The sequence below is a fragment of the Vipera berus genome, assembly GCF_964194415.1.
Source record: "Vipera berus genome assembly, chromosome: 7".
NCBI lineage: Eukaryota > Metazoa > Chordata > Lepidosauria > Squamata > Viperidae > Vipera > Vipera berus.
Genome location: NC_138209.1, coordinates 56,975,865 through 56,996,674, shown reverse-complemented (window position 1 = coordinate 56,996,674; position 20,810 = coordinate 56,975,865). Strand labels below are relative to the sequence as shown.

Below are 20,810 nucleotides of genomic sequence, written 5' to 3'. Positions count from 1 at the left end.
TGTCCCAGAGAAGAGGGAGCCAATCTATTCTCCAAAGCACCTGAAGGCAGGACAAGAACAATGGATGGAAACTAATCAAGGAGAGAAGAAATGAGAAATTTCCTGACAGAACAATTAATCAGTGGAACAGCTTGCCTCCAGAAATTGTGAATGCTCCAACACTGGAAGTTTTTAAGAAGAGATTGGACAACTATTTGTCTGTTATTCTGTTATCTACTATTTCTTAGTAGAAATAGAAGATTGTGGACATGCTGCAAAAATAATGTACCTTGGTTTCAGCTGAACAATTGGCTACAATATGATATTCTTATTGGCAAGCTAGAGGGCATGATGATTAAATGATATATGTTGATATCTTAAAAATATCTCAAAAAACATACATTAGTGGTGAGGTACTGAGTGGCATGCCATAAGTTTCAGTTCTGGGTCCTGTATTTTCTACTTTTTTATTAGTGACATGGATATGAATAGAAAGAATGGGCAAACAATTCTATAGAGAAAAGAAGGAAAATAAAGTTTCAAATACTTATTTGAAAAACAATTGTACCAAATGTTCAACTGTAGGTCTCTAAAACCTATGTTTAACATTTTCATGATAGGCAGGAAAAGACTTGTCAGCAAAACCTGCCAGGAGGCTACATTAAAAAAATAGGATTTAGAAATTGAAATATCCCAAATTGTGCTGCCACCATGTGGCTGTTTTGGAGTAATTACAATGTGGGCAGTCAGACCCTCCTACCCTATGATGTATTTCCTCTTCCCTCCCCTTTCTGGGATGGACTTTCTCCTCCTTTGTCTCTGGAGAGAATCCCTTCCTCCATTGTCCAGCTAACATGTGACAACAGCAGATGTGCAGTTGCTGGGAATATTACCATTTTCTGACCTTGGGGACACCTTGGAAATATCTTGGAAATGCTGTACAATCGTCATTTTAATGCACTCCACCTGCTGTATTCGACTCTACATGCAATAAAGGTATTTCTATATGATAAAAGGTGTTTCCATGAGTTCAAACTATCTGAAGAGAGCTGCTAATGTTAAGGAAATCTGCTTATCTAGACCATAGAGGTCTTATCAAGAGATTAATTAATGTACAATGGTTTGGATTCAGAATACAAATACATACAACTTTTCCATATTAATCAATTAATCCCAAGACAAATGCAATTGAAATGGAGAGTTGTAGAAAATTTTCAAAAGTTGGCCTTTGGAAAAGAATAATTCAGTAAATTTCCAAGCTTCAAAATTGTTGAATTATAAGTATCAGAGATATAATATGGAACTAAGAGGCTGAACTATTTTGCTCAGCTTGAGGGTGTTCTGCTGCCCAAATTCATTAAGCTGCAAACCAGTTTCCCAGAAAGAGCCAGTTTCTACCATCTAACTATTCAGTATAATGATTCACTTCCAATGTGATTTGTTCCACATAGACTAAACTGATGAGATAAACACCAAAACAAAAGGACATCCAGGTAACCCCCCCCCAATTCTTGATGAAATTCCCCCTTTACCCCCATTATGAAAGGTATACTGGGCTCTTCATAGAAACTGTAGCCATCCCAAGGAGTTCAAGAGATCTTTTCTACTGATAGTAAACAAGATAACCAAATAACTGCCAATAATTATTTTATGGATTTAGCAACCCATAAATATAAAAAATATACATTTATAGCCTGTTAAATCCCCAAAACAATTGTTGATAATAATAATTTGTGTAGGGACCACAATTTACTTCAGATCTGCATTTTAAAAGCTTTGTGATATGCAAGGTAGTTATATACTGCAACAATCTGTCAGAATCCATTTATATTTCATTTCTAACTATCTCCTCTGAGCTAAAACCAAATCTCACCTTCCCCTGGATTCTGCCATATTCCCAACGGGGAGAGGGGATAGGCATGTGGGTTTTATTGCTTTCACTTCCTCCATTAAATGTAACTTTTTGTTTATTCACCTTCCTGTCTGCTATCCATTACAATGTAACAAATTACTTTCTATACTATACATCTCTCTGAACTTTTTCTCCCTTACTGGGCAACTAGGAAAAATAAAAAAGTGGGGGGAGACACAAACCTCCGGGATCTGGTTTATTTCTCTAATAGAAGTGTGAAGAGCTGTGGAATGATCGTGTTGCAAACAGAACCGGATTGATGTTATCTTTCGTTTCCCACGATGGACTTACCACCTGGGGATTGGCCGATCTGGAACTGCCCGGATGAACTGTGGGGTGGGGTTTGCTTAGGGACACTTTAAAAATATCGATCTATAAAAGAATCCCTCAGATCCTGTCTATTATGCCTGCTATCTCTTATTCTTAGTAAAAGTTCCTGCTTGGAAGAAACTGTCTCCAAGAGTTCTGCTTTCTTAAGATGTGGGGGAAGTAGGTCCTGACATTCAACAGGATCTCAATTAATAGTCAACCTGGAAGAAAGAACCTTACTGGGGGACTTTGCAAATATACAATGTCAAACGACGAGGTAGGGAAGGAAGAAAGCCCTGTGGAAAGGAAGCTTTCCCCCCAACTGAGATTCAACCAGCTATCGGGTTCCAAAACATCATACACCTCAGGGGAAGAAGTGGTGGAGATGCATGACCACAAACCTCGGTGGTTGATGGGTGTTGGAAAAAAAAGCGAGTGGGAGAAGGTATCGAGAAAAGTGACCCTGAGACGGGGCAGCCACCAACCCTAATGGAAGAAAGAGATGGAGAAATCCCTGCACGTTAGCGAAGAGGAAGGAAGTTATGCACCACACTCAGACTGGATCCTAGAGAAAGCTATTGACCTGATGAAAAAAACCCTCAGCTCTCTAAGGGAGGAGAAACTTGAGCCCCGTGGCTGCACCAGCGCCTAGAGCTGCAGCTGGAGAGACACTGGGGGGGGATTCAGAACCTGTAGTCCCGGGGACATTCATTGAACCCGTAGCTACCACATCAGCAGCCCCCACTCCCCGCTGACCCACAGATAGTGATCAGGATGGGAGGCAATACCACCAGTGGCAAAGGCACCAATCCATTCAAAGTTCCCACCGCTGGACATGAAATTCAGGGGGGAGCCGCCACACTTGAGGTTTTTCCTAATCCAAGTTCTCAGTTACATGGAAGAATATGGATGGGACATCCCCAATGACAAAGCCCGCATCTGTATCATGCAATCCGCCCTGGACAGACTGGCCGCAGACTGGGTGGTGAACCTTCATGACTCCAACGCCCCAGAGCTCAACGACTGTTTCATGTCCTCTTTGAGAAGGCAATTCAAGGACCCCCTGGCTGATCGCAAGGCCCGTGACAGAATCCAAATGGTGAGGCAGGGCAGATGGCCAGTGGCTGAATATACAGTTGCAAGAAAAAGTATGTGAACCCTTTGGGATTACGTGGAGTTTTGCATGAATTGGCCATAAAATGCGCTCTAAACGTCATGTAAGTCACAACAATAGAAAAACACAGTCTGCTTAAAATAATACTACACAAACATTAGCTGTTGTCATGTTTTAATTGAACATAAGATGGAAACATTCACAGTGCAGGGTGGAAAAAGTATGTGAACCTTTGGACTTAATAACTGGTTGACCCTCCTTTGGCAGCAATAACCTCAACCAAACGTTTCCTGTAGTTGCAGATCAGGCCTGCACAACGATCTGGAGTAATTTTGGACCACTCCTCTTCACAAAACTCTTTCAGTGTAGCAATATTCTTGGGATGTCTGAAATGCCACAGCATTTCAATCAGGTTGAGGTCAGGACTCTGACTGGGCCACTCCAAAAGGCGTATTCTGTTCTGTTGAAGCCATTGTTTTGTTGAATTACTTGTATGCTTTGGGTCATTGTCCTGTTGCATCACCCATCCCCTGCGGAGCTTCAGTTGGCGGACAGATGGTCGTACGTTTTCCTGCAAAATGTCCTGATAAACTCTGGAATTCATTTTCCCATCAATGACAACAATCTGTCCAGGCCCTGAGGCAGCAAAGCAGCCCCAAACCATGATGCTCCCTCCGCCATGTTTTACAGTGGGGATGAGGTTTTGATGTTGGTGTGCTGTGCCTTTTTTTCTCCACACATAGTGTTGTGTGTTTTTCCCAAACAACTCAATTTTGGTTTCATCTGTCCACAGTAAATTTTGCCAGTAGTGCTGTGGAACATCCAGGTGCTCTTTTGCAAACTTCAAACGTGCTGCGATATTTTTTTTTTTGACAGCAATGGCTTCCTCCGTGGTGTCCTCTCATGTACTCCATTCTTGTTTAATGTTTTCCTTATTGTAGATGTGTCAACAAAAATGTTAGCATGTGCCAGAGATTTCTGTAGGTCTTTAGCTGACACGCTAGGATTCTTCTTTACCTCATTAAGCATTATGTGCTGTGCTCTTGCAGTTATTTTTACAGGACGACCACGCCTAGGGAGAGTAGCAACAGTGCTAAACTTTCTCCATTTGTAGACAGTCTGTCTTACCGTGGACACATGAACATCAAGGCTTTTGGAGATACTTTTGTAACCCTTTCCAGCTTCATGCAAGTCAACAATTCTTGATCGTAGGTCTTCTGAGAGCTCTTTTCCGTGAGGCATGGTTCACATCAGACAGTGCTTCTTGAGACCAGTAAACCCAAAACAGGTGTGTGTTTTTAAAGGGCAGGACAGCTGTCAGCAACACATCCAATATCATCACATTGATTGGAGTCAAGGTTGGCTCACTCCTGGCTCCAATTAGCTCTTGGAGAAGTCAGTAGGGGTTCACATACTTTTTCCACCCTGCACTGTGAATGTTTACATGTTATGTTCAATTAAAACATGACAACAGCTAATATTTGTGTAGTATTATTTTAAGCAGACTGTGTTTTTCTATTGTTGTGACTTACATGACGTTTAGAGCGCATTTTATGGCCAATTCATGCAAAACTCCACATAATCCCAAAGGGTTCACATACTTTTTCTTGCAACTGTACACAAGAATTCCGTGCCATTGCCAACAAGCTCAACTGGCTGTAAGACATTTTCCTTAGACATTTCAAAGACAGTCTAAACTACAACCTTTATGATGCTTGCCTGCCTCAAGGGGACCTACGCCACCTCGATGACTGATATGTCCTGGCAGAGGAGGCAGAGATAGACCTACTGAAGAGGCACCGCTGAGGAAAACCATGGGCCTACTTGCCTCCTGAACAAAAGCGTGAACCAGCGAAACCACCGGCTATGGCTAAGAAGTCAAAGGGGTGTTTCAAATGCGGGAGAGAGGGCCACCACGCCATAGAATGCTGCTCAAAAGCCCCTCAGCGCAAATCAGACCCATCACTGGCCAGGAGGTCAGGGAAGTCCCCAGCCAAACCAAAAGAGGCTGTGGAGTCCCCAACCCCTGGCAAGGAAAAGGAGGGAACTCTGGCCTATACTCCAGGAACGGTGGACACCTCGGACAACAACTCGGAGGGCAAACCCCTGGTAAGTGGATCCATTCCACCCATCCTCAAAACAGTGACTATACTAGCTCTGTCCATGCCTGAAGCTGTTAAAGTGAAGGCCTTAATAGACTCTGGATGCACCTGCTGCCTCATTAGCCTGACGCTAGTGGGGAACCTTGGTATTCCAGTGAGGAGACTAAAGCAACCAATCTCATTTGGCCAGTTAGATGGGTCCATAGCAGGGGGGGTGCCAGCTACCCTAGCCACCTTACCAGTTCACCTGTCCCTGGGGACCTATGAGGAAGATATAATGTTTGTAGTGACCCCAGGCAAGGAATGCCCAATGATCCTAGGGCTGGAATGGTTAATGAAATGGAACCCCTGGGTAAATTGGAGGACAGCAGAACTCAAATTTCCGGAGAGGGATCGTGTGAACTTAAAACCCCAAAGGCCCCCACCAACCCCAGGAGCAGAGAAAGCATCACTGGGAAAAGAGAAGGGGTTACCAGAAATACCAGAAGAATACCGGGACCTTGCTGAACTTTTCGGCGAGGAACGGGTGGATGAGCTCCCTCCTCACCAACCTACAGACTGTGCTATAGAAATCAAACCCGGGGCAAAACTCCCAAAGCCCAGATTGTACTCCATGAGCCCTAAAAAGATGGAGGAGATGGAAAGATTCATAAACAAAAACTTAGAAAGGGGATTTATTGAACCTGCCAAACCCAAAGGGGCTGCCCCAGTCCTCTTTAGGGAGAAGAAGGATGGCACTTTGCATTTGTGCATGGATTACTGCGCCCTGAATACAATTACTGAAGGTAACCTGTATCCCTACCCCTCATGAAGGACATGGTATCCCATCTATCGAAAGGAAGCATTTTTACCAAATTAGACCTAAGAGAAGCATACTACCGCATTATGATTAAGGAAGGGGACAAATGGAAGACCACATTTAATTGTCAAATGGGATGCTATCAATTCAGAGTTTTGCCGTTTGGACTGCAAGGGGCTCCCGCAGTATTTATGCAATTAATCAATGAAGTGCTAAGACAGCACATATTTAAAGGGGTCCTGGGTTACTTAGATAACATCCTTATCTTCACTGAGTCCAAACAGGAGCATATTAACCTAGTCAGAGTGGTTGAAAACCCTGTGCTTTTTACATGTAGCACAATTATACATAAAAAGAAGGCAGGCTTTGATTGTATGGTTATAGCCACCATTTTGCATTTTTGACCTCTTCATGTGGATATCCCAGTGATATGGGTAAATCTGAAAGGCCCAGATTAAAGGCTCTGATATTTGGTCTGTAAATATTAAAGGGACTATTAGAGAACAGCAGAGGGTGTTCTGCATGTTTTTACTGTTCTCTAGTGGCTGGTGGTGGTTTTGCAGCGCAGATCTGTTTGTAGTAGTTCTAGTCCTAATAGGAGTTTGATGTGAATATTCACTCTTAGTAAAACCAATGGTGGATCATGTCCACTGATATCTACCTCCATTAACTAGAGATGCAAACATCAGAATTTGCATCTGGCTTCATGAACACCCTTCTTTGGGAAAAGCAGAGCACAGCAACCCCCAGTTTACAGCACACTTTATAAAGACATTTCCCTTTCCAATTTGCAGAAAAACAAAACAAAAAATCCTACTTACTTTCTAATCAATTAAGGCAAAATCTTATTTGAAGCTCTTCTCCCTAGCTACCCCTCCCAGCTGCCTTCCCCATAAAATCTGAAATGAAAAAGGTCTCCAATTAAGAAAACATTTTCAGTTGTGCTGAATTTCACGTTCATGGACTGTGAGCTCTGACATTCTGTTTCTATAGCAACCAAAACCAGCTGATTAGTTGGCATGGTAACAGAAAAGGTATAATGCTGCCAGATGGTCTCTAATCAATGCCCCAAGTGCAAAGGCTCTCTAGAGGATCAACAGAAAAGGGTCCATCAGCGTTCAGTAGATCATGTGGAGGCGCTAGAGTAGGCCAGGGGGGGAAAGTGGGGGGAGTGGAAAAAGAACTACTACAACTCACCAGTCCCTGGTTAACCCTTTTCTCTTCTTGGATAATTGCAAGAATTTTACAACTTGCTCTAGCTGGAAGGAAAACCATTTATTTTAGTTCTCTTTTAAATGGAATGGAATGTGTATCTTATAAAGTTATGAATTATTTTTTGACCTTCACTTTTATTACAGAGACCAAAAATATTCACCTGAGATATGATTTGTATAAATGTGCAAAATAAAATATGTGTGGGTTTTCCTTTTTTTTTAGCTCATATAAAATTGGAAAACAAATTGAACCTCACAGTATTGTATCCAAGACTGAGGGATAATGTCAGAATCCATTCATATTTCATTTCTAACTATCTCCTCTGTGCAAAAACCAAATCTCATCTTTCCCTGGATTCTGCCATTCCTAAGGGGAGAGGGAACAAACATGGGGCTTTATTGCTTTCACTTCCTTCATTGAATGTAACCTTTTGTTTGTTCTGCCTGTCTGCTATCCATTACAATGTAAAACGAATTGCTTTCTTACTAGGCATTCTCTCTGAACTTACCGAGCAACTAGAAAAGGGGGTGGGGGGAAGAATTATGGCCCTCTGGGATCTGGGTTGTTTCTCCGAGGGAAGTGGGAGGAGCTGTGGAAATGATCTTGCTGCAAGCAGATTTTTATCTTTCTTATCCCATGATGAACTTACCACCTGGAGATTGGCTGATCTGGAACTGACCAAATGAACTGTGGGGGGAGTTCACTTGGGGGCACTTTAAAATTGTTGAGATGTAAGAGAATGCCTCAGATCCTGTCTATTATGCCTGCTATCTCCTATTTCTTAGTAAAAGATCCAGCTTGGAAAACCCTATCTCCAAGAGTGCTGCTTTCTTAAGAAGTGGGAAGAGGTGGGTGCTGACAGATAAGAAGGAAAAGTATATTTTAGCTGTACCTGAAGCATATGATTAATATTTTGATGAGTGCTGATGTCAGAGATTTATACTGAGGAGGAAAAATCCCACTCAAATGTTTGTGTGTATTTCTGTTACTAGGGATCAGATGTGTTGAGCCTTTTTAGTGTGCACCGGAAAAAAATCAGAATCCAACTGTTGATCTTCCTTTGCTAAATGTTGTGTAATCTTACATTTCGGTAGGTTCTTTCATAGGCAGGATTTTTGAAATCAACCAATTTTCTAAACACTTTAGATTGGATCTCATATTTTATACCCCAAAAGTCTAATTTAATTGCACAGTATTTCCTGAAGAAAAAAAATACATTAGGCCATGCAAAAAGAATAGATGGTTATTCTTTTCTTTTTATGGATTAGATGGTCTTAGATCCCCTGAGAATACTGAAGGCAATATTGGAAGCACACATTTTAAAACAGCAACAGATAGATAATGAGACAAAATATACTGAGGCGGCATCATAATTTAGAAAATTATGATATTAACCTCAGAAATCAAGAAAGTTCTAAGAATTAAATTTCTCTAGCAGAAGTGGAGATTGTTCTAAAGAGTTGAACAATTAGTGTGAAGTCCTGTCCAAGCTTCACTGAAACAGAATTTAGAAAATAAAAAATGATCTATGATTTATGAACCAAGAGAGATAAATACAGTAGTATTTAGTATTACAGTAGACCTTCGCTCCTTCCGACGCGATCTGAAGACTTACCGTATTTTCCGGCGTATAAGATGACTGGGCGTATAAGACGACCCCCCCCAACTTTTGAGATGATTTTCAAGATTTTTCGTCTTATACGCCGGAAAATCAGCGAGCCTGGGAAGGCACGCCCTCCCCTCTCACTGTGGAGGAAGCAGGGCAGGCTGGTGTCTGGCGGGAGCCGGCAGGGCAGTCCTGCGCACACATGCGCTCACCAGCTGTTAAGGAGCACTCCTTAGCAGCCGGGGAGTGCGCGCGTGTGCGCGCGTGTGCAGGACTGTCCTGCCGGCTCCCGCCCGACGCTCTTCCCTCTTGAGGCAGCATCCCCGAGGACTCCTTAGGAGCCGGGGAGCGATGCTGCCTCAAGAGGGAAGAGCGTCGGGCGGGAGCCGGCAGGGCAGTCCTGCGCACGCGTGCGCTCCCCAGCTGTTAACGAGCACTCCTTAGGACTAATTTATAATCTCTCATGTAAGAAAATGCTGGGGGGGGGGGAAAGAGAATTCATAATATGGTTTGCCCTGAAAAGGGATTTTGATGGTTATCATGTGTGTTTGCAAAGGATTCACGGGTCGGGGAAAGGGAGGCATGTGGAGGAATGCTAATGACCAAACCCTCATATCAATGGTATAATGATTTTGTCGTATCAGTGGTACAATCATTTTGACGTCATCTTGGCTTGTTAAAGTTACCGGTGTGTGCAGCATGTAGGTGTATTCAAACACAGAGCCAGAGAGGTAAGAGCGTAGAAAGGCGAGGTGCCAATACGTGGAGAAAAGAAAGGATGCGACCTATTAAAATGCCTAGCACTTACTTAAGTAACTACAAAGATTCAGCAAACAGAGTAAGCCCGGTGGAAGAAGAACTGCTGGGGCTGCCTCTTTAGAGGGAAGGAAGAACGCGCGCCTCGCCTCCCCTCTCCCAACGCCGCCTGCTGCCATGGTCTAGGGTTGGGTTACCTATAGCCCACACGTACATCGGGCGCTTTCTCCCCTTCCAATTTTTTTTCATGACAAATGACACCCTTTTGCGGAGGGGGGGGATGCACGTTGAGGGGTGGCGGCGGCGGCGCCTGCAAGACAGCGCAAAAGAGACGAAACCGCGCTAGAAAGGCGGGCGGCGCGCGGCAGCATCCGGAGCTTGCGCGAGGGGCATCTGGGAGGCCGGCGCGCGAGCGCGGGAGAAATTCTGGCGCGACGCGAAAGCAGGTGCTGCTCGCCCACCTGCCTGCGCGCTCACTCGCTGGCTGGCTCTCCCGCTCGCTCGCTCCCCGGCTCCTAAGGAGTCCTCAGGGATGCTGCCTCAAGAGGGAAGAGCGTCGAGCGGGAGCCGGCAGGACAGTCCTGCACACACACGCACTCCCCGGCTGCTAAGGAGTGCTCCTTAACAGCTGGAAAGCGTGCGCGTGCGCAGGGCAGTCCTGCCGGCTCCCGCCCGATCGCTGATTTTTTTCCGGCGTATAAGACGACTGGGCGTATAAGACGACCCCCCAACTTTTGAGGTGATTTTCATGGGTTAAAAAGTCGAGTTATACGCCGGAAAATACGGTATTTGTTCGAACAAGCCAGCCTGGCCTGATGGGGGATGGGTTTGGGTTTTATTGTCATTTTAAATGTATTTTAATCTACTGTTGTAACCTGGGCATCTTGTTTAATTCTTTTTAATTTTTGTATCCTTGTACTTTTATATGTTTGCCCTGTTCACCGCCCTGAGTCCTTCGGGAGAAGGGCAGTATACAAATAAAATTATTATTATTATTAGTAGTAGTAGTAGTAGTAAATATTTCTAAGATACTTGAAGTCAAGCAATGCAGTGGTAATGCCTATCTTCTCTCTCTTAAAGGTTAAGCATTAGATTAATGCTCTTTTAAGCCAATTTGGCCTCTAATTTTGAGCTAATAAATTGGGATTAAGAACATGAGACATAATAAAAATAATTCAGACCAGAAGCAAAATGATCCATTAATATGGAAGTGGTCTTTTGTAGGATGCTTACCAGTTATTAATGAATCAGCTGGGTTAAGTAATTCTTATTTATTTGGTGACATAGGGGATTACCAGCATGCAAACAAATTCCTAATTAATGGCAGTGATATTGTTGTTAATAGTGCTGTTGAAATCTGATGAAAGATGTTACACTTCTCATCACCACCATTTTGAGCCACTGCCTCTGATGATCAAAACCTGAAATAGTTACAAGCTCCTTTGGCCAAAGAAACTGCATTGGTAGTAAACCAATAAGACATTAATGAAGATACTTTTAGTTATAAAAAACCTGGCCAATTTAAAAACACACAAGAAAAGTACATAGCTGTCATAAGTAGCTAAGAATGTATCTCCTGTATTTAGCTTTAATAAATAATTGAAAGAGCATTTACCAGGGTATGGGGGCAGGAGAGGGAAGTAATATCATACACATAATTATGTCACTGTGCAAACTACACAATTCACATCATTTATGTATGATGTCATGTTGTGCCTGGCATCATTGTGGCTTCTACTGGATATTGTTATTATTGACAGCGGCAATCACTTTCTCAAAAAGATAAAACTTCTTGGGAAAATAAAACCTGTCATATAAGAGACATCTCCTAAAAGTTTGAAATAATGACCAACTATTTTATCTTCAAAGGTAAAATTATAGACAAAGGATGGTAACCAGAGATATTACTGGATCACAACTTTTATCAGCAGGCTTCTGAGTGGAATTACAGTGGTAGTTTTAACTTATTTACCCAGAAGACTTTGACACCAAGATATTTGCAGTGTCTACAAGTGTCCCATTTTTGTAAAGTGGGGGAACTGCGACAATAAAGCATTGCTTAGCAACTTTTTTTTTTGGAACAACCTACCTCTAGAGCAGGCATGTCAAACTCGTGACCTCACCTGATGTCGTGCGACATATTGGGACTTTCCCCCCATTGCCAGCAATGGGGTAGGTGTGGTTTTGGCATGACGCATCTGGACCGCAGGCCAACAGTTTGACATGCCTGCTCTAGAAGGTAGACTAGGTACCTTGGTAATGGATTTCCAGAAGGTACTAAGTGTACTAAGGAAGTAATCCTTCAGCAATCACTTTTATTATGATTTTTAAAATTATTATTAATGCTATCTTTGATTTGATTTTAAAGTTATTTTGAGCTATAGTGTTTTGAGGTCTGTAGAGTAAAAATTTGATTATTATCACCTTTTGTTTTACCATGGTTGTTTAATTATAGTTGTTTTTTTCTTATACTTTATGTCATATTTTGTTCAGTTTTTAAGGCACTGGGAGCTGTAATGACTTGATGGCACTGGATAATGATGATGATATCTGATCATTTGTCATGGCATCTGGGATTGTTGGAATCTGTCCAGCTCCCTCAATACTGAGGTGCACACCCAAATTAAGTAGCTCTTCTGCTGCTACCAGACTCCTTATATATTTGACTACCATAGTCTAACATAGTTCTCTTTTAGAATGTTTTCTGGAAGACTCTATAGACAGATAGCCTGTCCCTTATATAGGCTGATATTCTCATTTTCTGATAGATAGGGACAGATCACCTCCAATTTAATGTAATATATGAAGTGTGCATATGTTTGTGTTTAAGTAGTGTAAACTTGGTCTCTATACAAATGAATCTTTGCATGATGTACCAAGCTCATGTTTGATGGAATATTTGTATGACTGTCTCTTTGCTAAACAAATAGAAGTATCCATCTGGGCATGTGTCCAGATCTGGCAGTCTCTTAAACAAAATAATCTATTAAAAATAACAGTGGTGCTTTCTCCCAGTTTCTTGCTTATGACTAACAATCTAGTTATATGTTCTTTTAAAAAAGAGTGCTGAGATCTAAGGAACCAGGAAATTAATCAACACTCAGAGAAAACATTTGTTATATAGACAGAAAAGTATCTTGAACACCCATTATTTGCATGTTTCACATCACCCTTTCCTATTACCTTTGTAAACATAGGTTTTCCATGTTGGCTGACCATGGTGCACTGATCACAATCCACTGTGATGGAGGAGCTATGATAGGATTCTTTTGAGTGCTTGAGGATGTAATACAGGTCTGTCACTCCTCCTTCAAAGACAGTGCTAAAATAACGAGGGATGAGGGTCCTTCCAATGGCTGTAGGGAAAATACAAAGCACATGAGCTGCTAGAGAGAACATGTTAAATTGTTGACAGCGGTTAATTGACTAGACCACATTGACTTTAGAACAAACCAATCCTAGTTCCCAAAAATACTAATACTAGTAATTGGACATTTTTATTCATTTAACAACCAGTTGCCACAGTATGGTCCTTTTATTGCAACTCTTATTTCTGCACCATGGATCTGCAGGGGTGGATTTCGAGAAAATTACAACTGCTGGGTATATGCAATTGAAGCCCTGCATCTTGTCATATTCATTCCAAATGCATATAGTTGTGGCCATCACCTGAATTTTTTTTGACAAACACACCTGCTTCTCTGGATTCTCCTGTTACATGCCTATTAGTAAGACTTGCAAGGTGGAGTTTTCTTGCTTAGGATTCCAGCCAGGCATCAATACCATTTTCACTTATTCTCTGTTCTATTTCATGGTACAGCAGCATTCCTGCCCTTCTCTGCCTATTTCAAAGCAACTGGGCCCATCCTTCATTTTTCAGCTTTCTTTCCCTTTCTGTCCTTCCTCAAGGAGACTGTGATTTCCCCCTATTCTGGGTGGATGAAGGTTCTTCAGATACACAATGATCTAGGCCAGTGGTGGCGAACCTTTTTGAGACCGAGTGCCCAAACTGTAATCCGAAACCCACTTATGCATCGCAGGGAGTGTGGCCACCAAGTGGGTGTGGCTATGGTAGTCATGGCAGCATGGTTGGGTGTGGCCAGGGTGGGCATGGCCACCTTGATGTCTCTCCTGGGGAAGGATGCCTGTGGGGGCCGGGCAGGATTGGGGGAGATCCAGGGGGTCTCTGGCGGGTGGGACAGTGGGCAGGAGGCTCATCATCTTGTTTCAGCAATGACCCAATCAGATCACAGTAGGATTCAATTATTGTTGTCATGTATGGAAGCTGAGAGGAGGACATTTGTCAGTGTGTTATGTGATTGCTATCAAGTTGGTTGGGGTTTTTTTGTGTTCTTTCATTTAGTGAGCTTTAGTGAGTAATGGTGCAAAGAGTTGACTGGTCACCCAGAAAGTGATATAAAATAGAATTATTAAGTGAACAAGGCTACACTTTTAAAGAAATTAGAAGTAAAATTGGTGGAAACTTAACCAAAGGTGGCATTTCTACTGTAACTTCCTCACGTAACTTTGCAAAACCTGTGGGTCCCACTCCATTCCACATACCTGCAAGAAAGCAGCTGCAATCCAAGTACTCGGGGCTTTTCCAGTCGCCTAGCAAGGTGTCAAAAACCTGATGACCCCCCCCCCTCCCAAAAAAGAAAAAAGTGATAAAGTACAGTAGTCCTTGACTTACATCAGTTAACTTAGTGACTGTACGAAGTTTCAAAGGCACTGAGTAAAGTGGCTTATGACCATTTTTCACTTATGACCATTGCAGCATCCCCAGGGTCATGTGTCTCCCTCCTTCTCATTCCCATCTCTCTCCTTCCTTCCTTCCTTCCTTCCTTCCTTCCTTCCTTCCTTCCTTCCTTCCTTCCTTCCTTCCTTCTCCCCTCCTTCCTTCCTTGCCACCCTTTCTCATCCCATTTCCTTCCTTGCTTCCTTCCTCCTCACTCATTTTACCAGATGCTGAAAATAACAGAAATTTGAAGCAGAATGCCTGTACTAGCAGATGAAACTGATATAAAATCTGGATGAAGAGTGGTCAATAAACCATTCTTGGTTGTCTATTTTATCTTTCCTAATAAGCTGTAACCAACTTCCTCACTTAACTTTGCACAACCTGTGGGTCCCATGCCATTCCATAGACCTGCAAGAAAGCATCTGCAATCTGAGTACTCTAGCTTGGGGCCTTTCCAGTCGCCTAGGAAGGGGTCAAAAACTTGATGACCACCCCCTCCCAAAAAAGGAAAAAACAGTTACAACAGTTACCTTATTCGAAGTTACAGAATAAAGTGACTTATGATCATTTTTCACTTATGATTGTTGCAGCATCCCCAGGGTCATGTGCCTCCCCCTCTTGCGAGACCACCTGCTGCCATTGTCAACCTCCCATCGCCCGGTTCGCTCCCACAGAGTCGGCCTCCTCAGGGTTCCATCAGCTAAGCAATGCCGGCTGGCGACCCCCAGGGCGACCCCCAGGGGGAGAGCCTTGTCTGTGGGCGTGCCGACCCTCTGGAATGAGTTGCCTCTGAAGCTGCGGACGGCCCCTGACCTTCGGTCCTTCCACCATGACCTGAAGACATGGCTGTTCCAACAATCAAACCTGGACTGACTATAGTTTTAAATTAGATTTTATTGGGTTAATTGTTATGTATTTATTACATTTATGATTTAATCCTTTTTTAAATTTTGTATTTTATGTTTTTTAACTTTTATTGTTGTGAGCTGCCCTGAGTCCTTAGGGAGAAGGGTGGCATATAAATTTAATAATTCTAATTCTAATTCTCTTTCTCATTCCCATCTCCTTCCTTCCTTCTCCCTCCCCTCCTCCATTCCTCTCTTTCTCCCTTTCTCCAAGGTGCAAACATATGTGTCCTCCTCTTCACCTCCCCCCCCGCAAGCTTCTGCAAAGCACAAATGGACTCCATTTTGCATTTAGGACAAGAAAGGGGACGGGCACAAACTTACGTTTTTGAAAGGAAAATCCACATGAAGGCACCTCCCTGCTAAGTTTGATCCATAAGGTAGCGTAGGAGGCTCAGAGAAGTCTTAAAGTGCCAGAAAACCCATTCCAGAGGGCAAAACCTCCCCCCAACCTTTGCTCTCCAGCAGTCTTCTGATATGAGAAGCCAAGTTTGTTTCTCTTTGCTTTCTCTCGCGCTGAGTGGTCACAAAATCCTGGTCCTTGAATGAAAGGCAGCCTAACTTGTTCACCCCCCAAACAGTTTGCCTTCCCAACATAAACATTCAAAGGGGTGTCTGCTTACACTGCGCGCCCCTGCCCTGCAACTAATTACTTGGGAAATTTTCTCCAAAGAGCAAATCCCAAAGAGTCTTCTTTGGTAGCCGGTAGAAGAGGCCGAACTGGTTTTGCAAATTTGAGCTACAGCTTTTCCATCACACGCCGCATCCACACAGCCCAAGAGAGGGTCGCTCCTAAGGGGTGAACGACTTCAGAGAGGGGTGGAAACAAACCAACCAGAAAGGAGCAGCCGCCTCTCTCAAAGCAAGCTTGCTGCAACACATTCGCTTCTCTCTCCTGCCTTCTGCCAAGTTGAAGCTTTTTCTTTCTTTCTTTTTTCCCTTTGGAGGTGCAGATTTTCCTCTCCCAGTAAGCCATGCATGTAGCAAATAAATCCAACCACTTCCTTGACTCTAACCTTATTTTCACCACATGGTCCTTGGCCTGCAGCCTTGCTCTGCACGGAGGACGGAGCCCCATTGGAGGCTTCCTGACCGAGGCTGTGGAGGGGTGCCCAGCAGGGCAGGACAGCTGGCCATGGCCAGAACCCCCGGACAGCCACGGGTGGCAGCAACTAGACGGCCTGGCTTCCCCTCGTTGCTGCTGTCTGTCTGGCCTCTGCAGCCCAGCACCCCCCCCTCACCCCACAGCTTGTAAGGCCAGGGTCGTGGCTGGAGATCCACGCCTCTTCTCGACCTCAGTCCTGGCGGTGCGCTTGCCTCCTGCCAAAGTGCTGCCCGCCTTGCCTAGAGCCGCCCCAGCCAGAGGCAAAGATTCGCACCACAACGAAACTGGCCATTAACTGCGACACACACGATTTTTTAAACATACACCTTAATATTTGGTAAGCAGCGTGTTGTCTGGCCTTATATTTGCAAAGTAATCACTAACAATCAGTTTCTATATTCCAAAGTCCACATAATAGCTTTGCTGTGGACATGCGTGCCATCACCCCGGTAGGAAGCGGGGCCAAGCTTCTCCCCTCCGCCTCTCCACATGCGCCTGCACTCTATTTCTCTCTCTGCACTCTGAGACTCTCTGCAGCTGCCAGCATGAAGAGAAGAGGCGTGGATCTCCAGCCGCGACCCTGGCCTTACAAGCTGTGGGGGGAGGGGAGCTGCTGGGCTGCAGAGGCCAGACAGACAGCAGCAACGAGGGGAAGCCAGGCTGTCTAGTTGCTGCCACCCAGTGGCTGTCTGGATGGCAGCCTCTGGGCAAGGCAGGCCGCATTTTGGCGGGAGGCAAGTATGCTGCCAGGGCTGAGGCCGAGAGGAGGTAAAGATCCACGCCACGCCAAAACTGTCCATTTCCCCCTGCACAGATCTCCTTTCTCCCACTGCCGTTCCCCCCTGCCGCACAGATCCCCTTTCTCTTGCCACCATCCCCCCCCCCAGATCACCCTGCCTTCCTTCAGGAGCTCAAATCCATGGCCACGGGGCAATTTTGCAGCACCCCAGCAGCCCGATCCGAGCTCCAGAGGCTTGGAAAAGGCCTCTGCTGCCTGGATCAGCCATGGGGGGCCCCTGCAAAATCACACTGCACTCATGCTGGCAGCTGCAGAGAGTCTCAGAGTGCAGAGAGAGAAAGAGAACGCAGGCGCATGTGGAGAGGCGGAGGGGAGAAGCCTGGCCCCGCCTCCTTCCGGGGTGATGGCACGCATGCCCACAGCAAAGCTATTATGTGGACTTTGGAATATAGAAACTGATTGTTAGTGATTACTTTGCAAATATAAGGCCAAACACGCTGCTTACCAAATATTAAGGTGTATGTTAAAAAAATCGTTTGTGTGTGTGTGTGTGTGTAGCCGCGGGCTGGTTGCATCATGCGGAGGCCTCCGGCAATGCAAAAATGTCACAACACTAATAATGGTGGATATTTGGGGATGGTATTTACAGTAGATCTTAAAAATTAGTATGTATGTATTTAAATTGTTAGTCTAAATGTTGGAGATGTGGTTGTGATGATGCAATGTATTATTATGTATGGTTGAATTGTACAAGATTACAATTTTAAAAGTTAAAGTAATTTAGTGGAATATGTAAGATTTTTAAGAAAAAGATAAGGTTTTTCTTTTCTCTTTTTTTTCTTTTTTTTGTATAACTATTTTTGTAGGGTACTATTATAGATTGTATTGTTATAGAAATTAAATTTAATAACTATAGTAGAACTTTTGATATTGTTATATTGGAAGAAGGCTGATTTGTTTATTATAGAAGAATGGATTTTGAAAGTTTTCAATTAGGTAGAAAAGGTAGAATTTGGAATATGTGAAGAACATTTGTAATGGAGATATACTGTGATGTTTAAAGAGAGTTAAAGTGCAATTGGATTTAAAGTGTAATTATAGTTTGTTAGTATATGTTAGATTAAGATTGTGAAAATAATACCCTGTATTCAGCTTTGGGAAGTTTGCGTGTGGGGGTGGTAGGGGTATTGGGTGGGTTAGGGTATGGGTTAGGGGTAGGGGGGATGGGGTTTATGCTTTTTTAAAAAATGTACTTTAAAACTTTTAAATAAAAATAAAAAAATAAAAAAATGTCACAACACATGGCAACACATCACGTGACATGATTAGTTTGACACCCATGATCTAGGCTGATAAATGAATTTGCTGTTAACAGGTAAAATACTATAAAACTATCAGTGTATAAATAAGATTGTAAACTCCTGCTGTGTTTAATGACATTACCAGAACTCAAGAGTTTCTATTGTGATTTCCATGGTTTTAGAGACCCCTTTTGAATAAATGTGATTTAGAATTATTCACAAGTAAGTGTGCATAAGATTGCAATTTCGCCACTGTTCTGATAGCCTTGAGTGGAAGAGATTCAAAAGAGAGGAATAGGAAAATCTTTGGGTATCTGCTGTTTCTCCCATGGAACAAGTTGGACCCTGGATGTCTCAACTGAAATTTTTAAATAATTTGTTAGAATATCAAATTCTAAACTGGACATTTTTCCCTTTTAAAAATCTGTGACAAAACCTTCTACATTCTTGTTCTCAATTTTTTTAATCCACTCATGGAAAAAGAAACTGATGCTATTTTGATCTGCAAAACATGTTCCATGTTTATGCCCATAGAAAACCCAAACTATATATGTACCAAATGTAAACTAATTGAGTTAGTTTACAGAAAAAATAAAAGGTCTAGAGGAAACTCAAACCACTCTGAAACTCAACCTACAAAATGAGAAACCCCAAACCTTGCAAGAGGAATATGTCCAAACTGAACATAATAACGATCAAACAACCCCTAAAAGAATTGACCCCTTAAAAGAAGAGAAATGGAAACATGTTACTCATAGAAAAAAAACACAAACCTATTACAAAACTTCTGTCTAACCCAACCCACTCTGATGCAGCACCACTGCTGCTGAGTAACCATTTCATAGACTCTCTGTCAATGCTGCTAACATCAAACATTATTGCTTGACATGAGATGAAGACATAGCTATTTCATATGTTAAACGTGTATTGCTTTAAGACTTGTGTATTGTTTTAGTTTAAAATTGGTGGGAGGGAAGAGTAGGAATGCACTTTGAAGGCCATTTGTCTCTCTAAAGAAAAGACTTTGGCGGTTCTTCTAACGGAAGGGAAGCTGATTCTTTAAATTAATTGGAGAATATGATTAATGACAAAATTAGAAAGGTGGAGAATTGTGTTTAATTATATTGTGCAAGGGGTGGAGATTTCAGATTCCAGCTTACTTCGAGCAAGCATTTGCCGGTGTATTAGGCTAATAAAGGACTTTTAAGGTAAACAATGCCTCAGAGTCACTTGAAAAGCCCATATGTCGGAAACTTGACATCAAACTGGAATCCACACTACTTTTTAAACTAATTAGGGAGTCCCGACCTCCCGTCGCTGTCTCCAAGCTTCGGAGGCAGTCTGGCAAAGAGTTGGGAAAGATCCCATAATGGAAGGAGTAAAATTGCCTGAAGTCAGCTCTCTGGCACCAGCAGCCACCCCAGTGGGGGAAGGGCCAGCTAAGAAGCCAGCAAGGAAAGAGTTTCAGGAATCCTCCCAGCTGGGAGCTGGACCCAAACAACCAGGAGAGTGGATTAAGCCCAGCAGAGACTCCAGGAGCCTCGGAGCAGCCAGGCCAGCTGAGACTGAATACTCGGGTGAGTGAAAAATCCTGTCTGCAGATCAGACTGCTTGCCAGATCCAGGAGTCCCCTGCCAAGCCCTCCAGATCCATAGAGAAAGAGGAACCCAGCCTGGGGCCTCTGCAGCAATGGGAGTTTGGGGAGCCCCCACAAGTGGAAGGCCAACAACCTCTGAGCTTGCCCCAGCTAATAGAAGCCTTGCAACAGCTGGGGGTGGTGCAGAAGCCTGGAGATCAGGAGCTGGTGGGAAGACAACAGCAAGGGTGGCAGCAGCAGGACCCAGATGTGCAACCCCTGAATGTACAGCAGGGCCAGAGGGGCCAGCAGCAGGGGGGGCTGGCAGCCATTAAATCAGCAACCAGAGTGGGGCCAGCAGCCACTGGAGATATAACAAAAGCAGTGGGGGCCCTGGCAGCTGGTGAATCAACAACCAGGAGAAGAAGACCAGCAGCAGTGGGACCCCCAGCAACAGTTGATCCAACAACCAAGGGGGGACAACACCAATGGGGGCCCCAGCAGCTATTGAACCAACAACTAGGGTGGGGCCAGCAGGAATGGGGGCCCCAGCAAGCAATGATGAGCCCACTCCAGAACAACCTTCGATGGGGACCCAGAGAAACTGATTTTTTTCCTCAACCAAGTACGCTCTCACTTGAATCGCTGGGG

The 20,810-nt window shown here is 43.6% G+C and overlaps 1 protein-coding gene across 2 annotated transcripts in view; it reads right to left on the bottom strand.

Annotated features, from left to right (window-relative positions):
• Window positions 1-20,810, bottom strand: part of LDB2 (LIM domain binding 2) — a gene marked incomplete at both ends in the record, with an annotated part of 363,255 nt that overhangs the window by 60,767 nt on the left and 281,678 nt on the right. For both annotated transcript variants that reach the window (XM_081332081.1, XM_081332082.1), the window contains one exon: window positions 12,976-13,148. In XM_081332081.1, the coding sequence (XP_081188207.1) occupies window positions 12,976-13,148 (173 nt within the window). The remainder of the gene's footprint in view (window positions 1-12,975; window positions 13,149-20,810) is intronic.